The 13,037-nt window shown below is 43.9% G+C and overlaps 1 protein-coding gene across 1 annotated transcript in view; it reads right to left on the reverse strand.

Moving 5' to 3' along the window:
* Nucleotides 1–6,244: 6,244 nt before the first annotated feature.
* Nucleotides 6,245–13,037, reverse strand: part of TRDMT1 (tRNA aspartic acid methyltransferase 1) — a 26,335-nt gene continuing 19,542 nt past the window's right edge. The window contains exons 5-10 of the mRNA XM_069960658.1: nt 12,844–12,913; nt 9,346–9,429; nt 7,373–7,713; nt 7,068–7,125; nt 6,851–6,980; nt 6,245–6,438 (exon numbers count right to left, since the gene is read on the reverse strand). Of these exons, the coding sequence (XP_069816759.1) occupies nt 6,320–6,438; nt 6,851–6,980; nt 7,068–7,125; nt 7,373–7,713; nt 9,346–9,429; nt 12,844–12,913 (802 nt within the window). The 3' untranslated portion in view covers nt 6,245–6,319. The remainder of the gene's footprint in view (nt 6,439–6,850; nt 6,981–7,067; nt 7,126–7,372; nt 7,714–9,345; nt 9,430–12,843; nt 12,914–13,037) is intronic.

Raw genomic sequence — 13,037 nt, forward strand, 5'->3', positions numbered from 1 at the left:
TATACTCCTTCTTTAGTATTATCGGTACACTTCTTTAGTATTACCGGTATACTCTCTCTTTAGTATTATCGGTATACTCCTTCTTTAGTATTATCGGTACACTTCTTTAGTATTACCGGTATACTCTCTCTTTAGTATTATCGGTATACTCCTTTATTATTATCAGTATACTCCTTCTTTAGTATTATCGGTATACTCTTTTATTATTATCGGTATACTCCTTCTTTAGTATTATCGGTATACTCCTTCTTTAGTATTATCGGTATACTCCTTTATTATTATCGGTATACTCCTTCTTTAGTATTATCGGTACACTTCTTTAGTATTATCGGTATACTCTCTCTTTAGTATTATCAGTATACTCTTTTAGTATTATCGGTATACTCCTTCTTCAGTATTATCGGTATACTTCTTCTTTAGTATTATCGGTATACTCTCTCTTTAGTATTATCAGTATACTCTTTTAGTATTATCGGTGTACTCCTTCTTTAGTATTATCGGTATACTCTCTTTAGTATTATCGGTATACTCTCTTTAGTATTATCGGTATACTCTCTCTTTAGTATTACCGGTAAACTCCTTCTTTAGTATTATCGGTATACTCCTTTATTATTATCGGTATACTCCTTCTTTAGTATTATCGGTATACTCCTTCTTCAGTATTATCGGTATACTCCTTTTTTAGTATTACCGGTATACTTCTTCTTTAGTATTATCGGTATACTCTCTCTTTAGTATTATCGGTATACTCTCTCTTTAGTATTATCAGTATACTCTTTTAGTATTATCGGTGTACTCCTTCTTTAGTATTATCGGTATACTCTCTTTAGTATTATCGGTATACTCTCTCTTTAGTATTACCGGTAAACTCCTTCTTTAGTATTATCGGTATACTCCTTTATTATTATCGGTATACTCCTTCTTTAGTATTATTGGTATACTCCTTTATTATTATCGGTATACTCCTTCTTTAGTATTATTGGTATACTCCTTCTTTAGTATTATCGGTATACTCCTTTAGTATTATCGGTATACTCCTTTTTTAGTATTATCGGTATACTCCTTCTTTAGTATTATCGGTATACTCCTTCTTTAGTATTATCGGTATACTCCTTCTTTAGTATTATCGGTATACTCCTTTTTTAGTATTATCGGTATACTCCTTTATTATTATTATCGGTATACTCCTTCTTTAGTATTATCGGTATACTCCTTGTTCAGCACGTATAGCTTCTGTTCTCTGTAGTGATCACATAGTGTTCTTCTCGCTCCCATTGACCTTTAGGTTATGACTATACAGACGTGGTGTAAAGTGCTGACAGGACAGAAAATCACTAGGTGTCTGTTCTCATAGATTAGTCTGGTTTATTGTAAATGACATTTCATTAAAGCTTTCCTTCTGTAATGGATACAGCATTCAGTCTTGCACAAATATTCACAACTTTCTCTTCTCTATTGTGGCCTCCAGCACTTTCCAGAAAGATGACAGAGCCGCAGGACGGACGGTGGGCATGACCCGGGCCAAAACATTTACCAGAAATCCTGGCAGGAAATAGGTGTGAATTATATAGGTGCATATTGATGTGAATTTTATAGGTGTATATATACATATAGGTGTATATTGATATGAATTATGTTGGTGTATAATGATATATATTAGATAGGTGTATATTCATATGAATTATATTGGGTTATTGATGTGAATTATATAGGTGTATATTGGTATATATTATATAAGTATATATCGATATATTATATGGCTAGGTTCAGACTATGTAACTGTGCGGCTGTATTTTTTATGCGGCTGTAAATGTGCGGATGAAACTACGGCCGTGGGAAAAAATAGACATTCGGCTGAAAACATACGGTCATTTACTTGGAAATCTGGTTCAACTAAAAATAACAAATAAAATCTTAAGAAAGTGATGGAAACACCTCTGGATGCATCTGGGAAAGCAGGGAAACAGTTTACAGGAATCGCTATTACCGGGGTTTGCGATCCTCTGCACTAATGCCGATGCCTCTCATGGTTAATATATTGAATTAATAAAACACATTTTCTTTGTAATAAAGTCCCTTTCATTGTTCAATAATTTAATTCTAACGAATCCATCATTTTGCAATTAAATATACTGTTAAAATAAATATATATATAAATAAATGTATATTTATATATATATTTATTTTTTGACAGTATATTTAATTGCACAATGATGCATTCGTTAGAATTAAATTATTGAACAACGAAACTGAATTTATTTCATCGAAAATGTGTTTTATTAATTAAATATTAATTAGTACAGGAAGCTCCATAAGCCGTTAATTCATATTGCCGGTAATAGAGCTTTCTGTACTAATCATCACTTTACTTTAATTAAAACATCAAATGTTTCTTCTAATTATGTTATCACAATAGCATTATTAGAGGAAACATTTAGAATTATATGTGCGCTCAGCTGATTGGCTGACCGTACATATAATTAGCGGGTCCGCAGCACAGTGACTTCATTGTGCTGCGGACCAGCGAAGAGACAACATCGGGGTGAGTATAGAGCTCTCCCCACCCCCTCCCCAGCACTGCACCCCTCCCAGCAAGGAAGGGGGGTCACTTAACCCCTTCCTTGCTGGGATGGGTGCAGTCTGACATCAGTCTGGCCCCCAAGGATACTGTAAGGTGCACAACACCGCTCACAATGATGGGTGTTGTGCTCCTGTTCGTGTGTTTTTTGTGTGTTTCTCCCTTTTTGTTTTTCAGATATCGGTATCCTGTGGATTACGTCGGATTCCGTGGACTACGTCGATGACCAGCGGTTGTTTGTTGTTGTTTTTTTAATAAAATGGTGAATGAGGGGTGTGGGGGTGTTTTTATTTGAATAAAAAAAATTTTTAACTTGTGTCTTCTCTTAATTTCTTTACTTTATAGACTTAGTAGTGGAAGCCGTCTAATAGACGGAATCCATTACTAAGTTGTGGCCTAGTGTTAGCCGGTATAAAATGGCTAACACTAACCCCCTATTAGTACCCCAGTACCCAATGCCACCAGGGGTACTGGGAAGAGCCGGGTGCCAGTGGTCCCAGAGTGTCAAAATTGGCGCTCCTGGACCGGGCGGCAGCAGGCTGGTAAGATTTAGGCTGGGGAGGGCCTAAACCAATGGCTCTTCCCACCCTGGTGTTACCAGGCTGCTGTCGCTTGGTTTTTAACCTGGCTGGTTATAAAAATAGGGGGGACCCTATGCGTTTTTTTTAAAATTATTTATTTAAAAAAAAAAATAAAACGCATAGGGTCCCCCCTATTTTTATAACCAGCCGGGTTAAAAACCAAACGACAGCAGCCTGGTAACACCAGGGTGGGAAGAGCCATTGGTTTAGGCCCTCCCCAGCCTAAATCTTACCAGCCTGCTGCCGCCCGGTCCAGGAGCGCCAATTTTGACGCTCCGGGACCACTGGCACCCGGCTCTTCCCAGTACCCCTGGTGGCATTGGGTACTGGGGTAATAATAGGGGGTTAGTGTTAGCCATTTTATACCGGCTAACACTAGGCCCTGAATTAGTAATGGATTCCGTCTATTAGACGGCTTCCACTACTAAGTCTATAAAGTAAAGAAATAAAGACAAGACACAAGTTAAAAAAAATTTTTATTCAAATAAAAACACCCCCACATCCCTCATTGACCATTTTATTAAAAAAAAACAACAAACAACCGCTGGTCATCGACGTAGTCCACGGAATCCAACGTAATCCCCAGGATACCGATATCTGAAAAACAAAAAGGGAGAAACACACAAAAAACACACAAACAGGAGCACAACACCCATCATTGTGAGCGGTGTGGTGCTCCTTACAGTATGCAGCATCTTTACAGATCGCTGCTTACAGTCTGGCCCCCAAGGGGTTAAGGGAGGATGTATTGCATCCCCCTTAACCCCCGGGGGGCCAGACTGATGTCAGACTGCACCCATCCCAGCAAGAAAGGGGTTAAGTGACCCCCCCCCTTCCTTGCTGGGAGGGGTGCAGTGCTGGGGAGAGCTCTATACTCACCCCGATGTGTCCTCTTCGCTGGTTCGCAGCACAATGAAGTCACTGTACTGCGGACCCGCTAATTATATGTGCGCTCAGTCGATCAGCCAATCAGCTGAGCGCACATATAATTCTAAATGTTTCTCCTAATAATGCTATTGTGATAACATAATTAGAAGAAACATTTGATGTTTTCATTAAAGTAAAGTGATGATTAGTACAGAAAGCTCTATTACCGGCAATATGAATTAACGGCTTATGGAGCTTCCTGTACTAATTAATATTTAATTAATAAAACACATTTTCGTTGAAATAAAATCAGTTTCGTTGTTCAATAATTTAATTTAAACGAATCCATCATTTTGCAATTAAATATACTGTCAAAAAATAATTATATATATAAATATACATTTATTTATATATCTATTTATTTTAACAGTATATTTAATTGCAAAATGATGGATTCGTTTAAATTTAATTATTGAACAACGAAAGGGACTTTATTACAACGAAAATGTGTTTTATTAATTTAATATATTAACCATGAGAGACATCGGCTATAGTGCAGAGGATCGCAAACCCCGGTAATAGCGATTCCTGTAAACTGTTTCCCTGCTTTCCCAGATGCAGCCAGAGGTGTTTCCATCACTTTCTTAAGATTTTATTTGTTATTTTTAGTTGAACCAGATTTCCAAGTAAATGACCGTATGTTTTCAGCCGCATGTCTATTTTTTCCCACGGCCGTAGTTTCATCCGCACATTTACAGCCGCATAAAAAATACAGCCGCACACATACATAGTGTGAACCTAGCCCAAAGGTGTATATTGGTGTGAATTATATAAGTGTATATTGATATGAATTTCATAAGTGTATATTGATATGAATTATATAGGAGTATATATATTGGGTAGTTGGTGTGATTATATAGGTGTATATTGATAAGAATGGGTAGTTGGTGTAAACTACATTGTATTATCTATCATTTGAGCCTTTTTGTGTCTTCTTACGATTCTGTAACATGGAGGAATCATTACTGCAGGACTAATAAAACTCACTAGTAAAACTCTAACTGCTGGTAATGAGTAAAGGGTCTCAGTCACTGGGAAAACATCCGTGACCCCTTATTGTGGGCGCTGACCCCTAGCAGATCCCAATGAGCAGTGTAAGTGACCTCTGTAAGTCCATGGAGTGTGGGTTATAATATCCAGGCACGTCCGTGGCCCCCAGCACAGCTCTCCCATGGGGCGCAAACACCCATCTAGTAACATTTTGGAGGACAATTTAGCTTCTCTTTATAGCTGTGCTGTGCAGCTCCGAGGCCACCAGCTGCGGCTACAGCAGAAGCATTACATGATGGCAGAAGAGGGACGGCAACTAGTCATCTGGGTGGGGGGTCACGGCTAGTCACCGCTCCCTCCCTGCAGATATAACGTGTGATGTGAGTGCGGGTGTAACGTGTGTATAACCCATGTATATACACAGCCCCATATACAGTGACCGCAGATCTCTCTCCATGTACAGTGACCGCAGATCTCTCTCCATGTACAGTGACCGCAGATCCTGCCCCATGTACAGTGACCGGAGATCCTGCCCCATGTACATACATGGCCCCATATACAGTGACCGCAGATCTCTCCCCATATACAGTGACCGCAGATCCTGCCCCATGTACATACACGGCCCCACATACAGTGACCACAGATCTCTCCCCATATACAGTGACCACAGATCCTGCCCCATGTACATACACGGCCCCACATACAGTGACCGCAGATCTCACCCCATATACAGTGACCGCAGATCTCTCTCCATGTACAGTGACCGCAGATCTCTCCCCATGTACAGTGACCGCCGATCTCTCCCCATGTACAGTGACTGCAGATCTCTCCCCATGTACAGTGACTGCAGATCTCTCCCCACATACAGTGACCGCAGATCTCACCCCATATACAGTGACCGCCGATCTCTCCCCATGTACAGTGACCGCAGATCTCTCCCCACATACAGTGACCGCAGATCTCTCCCCACATACAGTGACCGCAGATCTCTCCCCACATACAGTGACCGCAGATCTCTCCCCACATACAGTGACCGCAGATCTCTCCCCATATACAGTGACTGCAGATCCTGCCCCATGTACATACATGACCCCAGAGAGAATCCTGGAATCTTCGCTGAGGTCACAGTTAGCCCCTTTAATTCTGAATAAAACGCTGGATAAAAGCCTAAACAGAAACATAAAACCCTTTATTATACAGCTTATAATATATTATACATTTTATGCACTTTGTGTCTATGACGTTACGTTGCGTTCTGGGGGGGCTGCAGCAGGAGCGCGATGAGTTTGGCGACAATCCGCACGTTCAGACTGTTCCCCAGGAGACGGTATTGTTGTTTAGTTGTTATCTTATCGGGGAAACCTGACAGGAAGAAGACGGCAGATAAATGCTATATCACATACAAAGCGGAAACACTTCAGGGAAAACTGATACGTCTCACTCTTAAAGGGGTATTCCACTGACACATAACTTCTGACATGTTGCTGCCCATGGTGAGACTAACAATTCCTTCCATACTTGTTATTATCTATTCAGTCTCCTTCCCCCAGGTCTCAGCTGCTGCTTTCTGCTGAAGACACAAAAATCTGTGTGTGAGCTTTTCTCTCTGTCTCCCCCCTCCTTCCCCTCCCTTCTGAGACAGCTGATGTAAACAAGTCCCTGGCAAGCTGTGTCTGCAACACTAGCTTGTGTATAATACTGGGAGGGATAGTCACAGTGAGTTCATCAGAGACTTGACCTCAGAATAACACTATTAGTGCCGCTCTCCACATACCAAACACTGATGGAAATCCGTGAAGATTTGCGATTTCTCTCGGTGTGAAGTATCGGAGTTTCAGCGTGGAGAGGGCGGCCAGCTTCTCCTCATCAGACAAAGTCTCCAGGGAGTTATACACCGAGCTCATCTGCATGGAAAGAGAAGCAGAAGTTGTGGAAGGGCTGTATGTATATATAGGAGTATACAGCAGTGATAATATACTGTAGAATCAGACCTCAACATCTGCTGCCGCCTGAAGAATGGAGCCCGTCCCCTCCACGTAATGTCCGTACCTACAAAAACAAAACCAACACTAGATTATTCCCAGGACCGCTCCACCTAATGGCGGCCATCAGGAGAAGGGACGCGGAGGACACGTGCACGCACCGCCGTATAGGGTGTACATGTATGCGAGAAAAAGCTGCTGGCTGACAACGTGTATGACATATATATATATATACACACACAAACATTATATATATACACAGATACGTATACAGATATATATGGGAGTCTGTGAGAATTCCGGCGCACACTCACCCCTTTGTAAAGCAAGTCGACCTCCTACAAGTGGGTGTAACAATATCCAGGATCCAGGCGTATCTGATCAGCGACTTTGGGGGCAGCAGGTAGCGGCTGATCTCCACCTTCTCCTCCAGGAAGTCCTGCAGCGTCTGCACCGAGCTGTCACTGTCCTGCAGCCTCTTCCTCTCCAGCTGCTCGGCGGTCTCCAGTTTGTAGAGATAGGCTCCATCTCCGCCCTGTGCGGGTCTTACAGGTCTCCTCGGGTCTGCAGTTACCTGTAGGGTTCCTCCCAGGCTCCGAGCTCTGCTGGAAGCACCCCGCCCTGATGTATCCGAGCAAGGAAACACCTCAAGAATCTATAAGACACAGGAAGACCTCCATCACAAAGCCTGCCGGTGACTGCAGAGTGTGCATGGCGTGGGGGGGGGGGGGCAGTAACTGCTGCTACTAATGGTCAGGATCAAAAAGCTTAAGGGTTTAAAGGGGCACTCCTGTGACATTTTTTTTTACTTCTTAAAAGGGGAACTCCAGAAAAAAAATCTTTTTCTTTCAAATGAATTTACTTCTATTAAAAAATCTCCAGTCTACCAGTACTAATCAGCTGCTGCATGCCCTGAAGGAAGTGGTGTATTCTTTCCAGTCTGACACAGTGCTCTCTGCTGCCACCTCTGTCCATGTCAGGAACTGTCTAGAGCAGCAGCAAATCCCCATAGAAAACCTCTCCTGCTCTGGACAGTTCCTGACATGGACAAAGGTGGCGGCAGAGAGCATTTAAGAGAATACACCACTTCCTTCAGGGCATGCAGAAGCTGATAAGTACTGGACGACTGGAGATTTTTTAATAGAGGTAAAATTCAAATCTATAAAACTTTCTGACACCAGTTCATTTGAAAGAAAATTTCCAGGTCTATAGTGTATGCCTCTTCGTAAATTCAGCCAGGGAATAGGGGGCGGGGCTTTATTTAAGACTACGGTACTCGTACACCAGTCTTGATAAATGTTCCCCATAGTGTATATGAGGCGCTTTACACACAAGGCAGATACATAAAAATATAGATATATACATAGACATAGATACAGGTATATACATAGACATATAGATACAGGTATATATATAGACATATAGATACAGGTATATATACATAGATACAGGTATATACATAGGTATATAGATACAGGTATATACATAGGTATATAGATACAGGTATATACATAGGTATATAGATACAGGTATATATATAGATACAGGTATATACATAGGTATATAGATACAGGTATATATACATAGATACAGGTATATACATAGACATATAGATACAGGTATATATATAGACATATAGATACAGGTATATATATAGGTATATAGATACAGGTATATATACATAGATACAGGTATATACATAGGTATATAGATACAGGTATATACATAGGTATATAGATACAGGTATATACACAGGTATATAGATACAGGTATATACATAGGTATATAGATACAGGTATATACACAGGTATATATATATAGATACAGGTATATACATAGGTATATAGATACAGGTATATATACATAGATACAGGTATATACATAGGTATATAGATACAGGTATATACATAGGTATATAGATACAGGTATATACATAGGTATATAGATACAGGTATATACATAGGTATATAGATACAGGTATATACATAGGTATATAGATACAGGTATATACATAGATACAGGTATATACATAGGTATATAGATACAGGTATATACATAGGTATACAGATACAGGTATATACATAGGTATATAGATACAGGTATATACATAGGTATATAGATACAGGTATATACATAGGTATATAGATACAGGTATATACATAGATACAGGTATATACATAGGTATATAGATACAGGTATATACATAGGTATATAGATACAGGTATATATATATAGATACAGGTATATACATAGGTATATAGATACAGGTATATATACGGGCGCTCACTGTATTGGAGGTCTGGAAGGAGAATGGTTGCATTCGGAGTTTGGCGATGAGAAAGTATCGCAGTCTGGAGTTCGGGACGCCGAGCTGTAAAATAAGGAAAGATTTCGTGAGACGTTTCCTAGAAATGGCGGCTCTGACAGCAGATGGAGGGGAGAGGGGTCTGTGTTACTCATCTGCACTGCGTGTGGAAACATTAAAGGGGGTTTCTAAACACTATCTCCGGCCCATAGAGGTGAATGGAGAGGCGTCAGGGATGTCTGACCGGTCATTGAGATGGATGTGGGTGATCAGACACTCATCATCACCAATCCTATGGAGCGTTAGAGGATAGAACCCCCTTGAAGGGACCAATCAGCTCCCTACCATGTCCGGGGTTGCTCCTTCGGTACCTTCTTACACCAGTAATACGACTGTTACTGCCGCGCACGGGCCAGGGAGAAAGTCAGAAACCAGTCCTCTGAGCTGTGACCAGTCACAACTCTGTCCTGTCAGTGCGCTCTGTGGGTGATTGTGCTCTGCAGCTTGTACAAAATATAACATCACACGCTGCCTTCCTGCTGTACTCACCCTCCCCAAGGTAACACAATGTAACATCACACGCTGCCTTCCAGCTGTACTCCCCCCTCCCCCGGGGTAACACAATATAACATCACACACTGCCTTCCTGCTGTACTCCCCCCTCCCCCGGGGTAACACAATATAACATCACATGCTGCCTTCCAGCTGTACTCCCCCCTCCCCCGGGGTAACACAATGTAACATCACATGCTGCCATCCAGCTGTACTCCCCCCTCCCCCGGGGTAACACAATATAACAGCACATGCTGCCTTCCTGCAGTACTCACCCTCCCCCGGGGTAACACAATATAACATCACACGCTGCCTTCCAGCTGTACTCACCCTCCCCCAAGGTAACACAATGTAACATCACACGCTGCCATCCAGCTGTACTCCCCCTCCCCCGGGGTAACACAATGTAACATCACACACTGTCTTCCTGCTGTACTCCCCCCTCCCCCGGGGTAACACAATATAACATCACACGCTGCCTTCCTGCTGTACTCACCCTCCCCCGGGGTAACACAATGTAACATCACACGCTGCCTTCCTGCTGTACTCACCCTCCCCCGGGGTAACACAATGTAACATCATACGCTGCCTTCCAGCTGTACTCACCCTCCCCCGGGGTAACACAATGTAACATCACATGCTGCCATCCAGCTGTACTCCCCCCTCCCCCCGGGGTAACACAATGTAACATCACACGCTGCCTTCCTGCAGTACTCGCCCTCCCCCGGGGTAACACAATGTAACATCACACGCTGCCTTCCCGCAGTACTCACCCTCCCCCGGGGTAACACAATGTAACATCACACGCTGCCTTCCTGCTGTACTCACCCTCCCCAAGGTAACACAATGTAACATCACATGCTGCCATCCAGCTGTACTCCCCCCTCCCCCGGGGTAACACAATGTAACATCACACGCTGCCTTCCAGCTGTACTCCCCCCTCCCCCGGGGTAACACAATATAACATCACACACTGCCTTCCTGCTGTACTCACGCCCCCCCCCCCCCCGGGGTAACACAATGTAACATCATATGCTGCCATCCAGCTGTACTCCCCCTCCCCCGGGGTAACACAATATAACATCACACACTGCCTTCCTGCTGTACTCACGCCCCCCCCCCCCCCGGGGTAACACAATGTAACATCACACGCTGCCTTCCAGCTGTACTCCCCCCTCCCCCGGGGTAACACAATATAACATCACACACTGCCTTCCTGCTGTACTCACGCCCCCCCCCCCCCCGGGGTAACACAATGTAACATCACACGCTGCCTTCCTGCAGTACTCCCCCTCCCCCGGGGTAACACAATGTAACATCACATGCTGCCTTCCTGCAGTACTCACCCTCCCCCAGGGTAACACAATGTAACATCACACGCTGCCTTCCTGCAGTACTCACCCTCCCCCGTGGTAACACAATGTAACATCACATGCTGCCTTCCTGCAGTACTCACCCTCCCCCAGGGTAACACAATGTAACATCACACGCTGCCTTCCTGCAGTACTCACCCTCCCCCGGGGTAACACAATATAACATCACACACTGCCTTCCTGCTGTACTCACCCTCCCCCCAGGTAACACAATATAACATCACATGCTGCCTTCCTGCTGTATTCACCCTCCCCCGGGGTAACACAATGTAAAATCACATGCTGCCTTCCAGCTGTACTCCCCCTCCCCCGGGGTAACACAATACAACAACACACATTGTCTTCCTGCTGTACTCACCCTCCCCCGGGGTAACACAATATAACATCACACACTGCCTTCCTGCTGTATTCCCCCTCCCCCGTGGTAACACAATATAACATCACACGCTGCCTTCCTGCTGTACTCACCCACCCCAGGGTAACACAATATAACATAACACGCTGCCTTCCTGCAGTACTCACCCACCCCAGGGGTAACACAATATAACATCACACGCTGCCTTCCTGCAGTACTCACCCTCCCCCGGGGTAACACAATGTAACATCACATGCTGCCTTCCAGCTGTACTCCCCCTCCACCGGGGTGACACAATATAACAGCACACACTGTCTTCCTGCAGTACTCACCCTCCCCTGGGGTAACACAACATAACATCATATGCTGTCTTCCTGCTGTACTCACCCTCCCCCGTGGTAACACAATATAACATCACACACTGCCTTCCTGCTGTACTCACCCTCCTCTGGGGTAACACAATGTAACATCACACACTGCCTTCCAGCTGTACTCCCCCTCCCCCGGGGTAACACAATATAACAGCACACACTGTAATCCTGCAGTACTCCCCCTCCCCCGGGGTAACACAACATAACATCACATCACATGCTGCCTTCCTGCTGTACTCCCCCTCCCCCGTGGTAACACAATATAACAGCACACACTGTCTTCCTGCTGTACTCCCCCCTCCCCCGGGGTAACACAACATAACATCACATGCTGCCTTCCTGCTGTACTCCCCCTCCTCCGTGGTAACACAATATAACAGCACACGCTGCCTTCCTGCTGTACTCACCCTCCCCCCGGGGTAACACAATATAACATCACACACTGCCTTCCTGCTGTACTCCCCCTCCCCACGGGGTAAAACAATATAACATCACACACTGCCTTCCTGCTGTACTCCCCCCTCCCCCCGGGGTAACACAATGTAACATCACATGCTGCCTTCCTGCAGTACTCATCCACCCCAGGGTAACACAATATAACATCACATGCTGCCTTCCTGCTGTACTCCCCCTCCCCCCCCCCGGGGTAACACAATGTAACATCACATGCTGCCTTCCTGCTGTACTCACCCACCCCAGGGTAACACAATATAACAGCACATGCTGCCTTCCTGCTGTACTCACCCTCCCCAGGTGAGCCAAAATGACCTCAACAAACTCTGATTGACCTGTAAGGAAGATTATATATTATATCTTACACTCCACTTACACAGGGAGGTGAGAGCAGGAACTCCTGGTAAATGTACCCACAATCCTCCAGTGTTCTGATCATTTTGTTTCTGCAAGGAATGAAGCATAATGGGTAAAACGTCATCCACACAATATGGCGGTATCTCATTATGTAGGAGGTGCCCTGGGGTGCATATACCACCGCTATGTCTATCTGTATTTAATACCCTGGTA

The sequence above is a fragment of the Dendropsophus ebraccatus genome, chromosome 2 (genome assembly GCF_027789765.1).
Source record: "Dendropsophus ebraccatus isolate aDenEbr1 chromosome 2, aDenEbr1.pat, whole genome shotgun sequence".
In the NCBI taxonomy this organism is placed as follows: domain Eukaryota; kingdom Metazoa; phylum Chordata; class Amphibia; order Anura; family Hylidae; genus Dendropsophus; species Dendropsophus ebraccatus.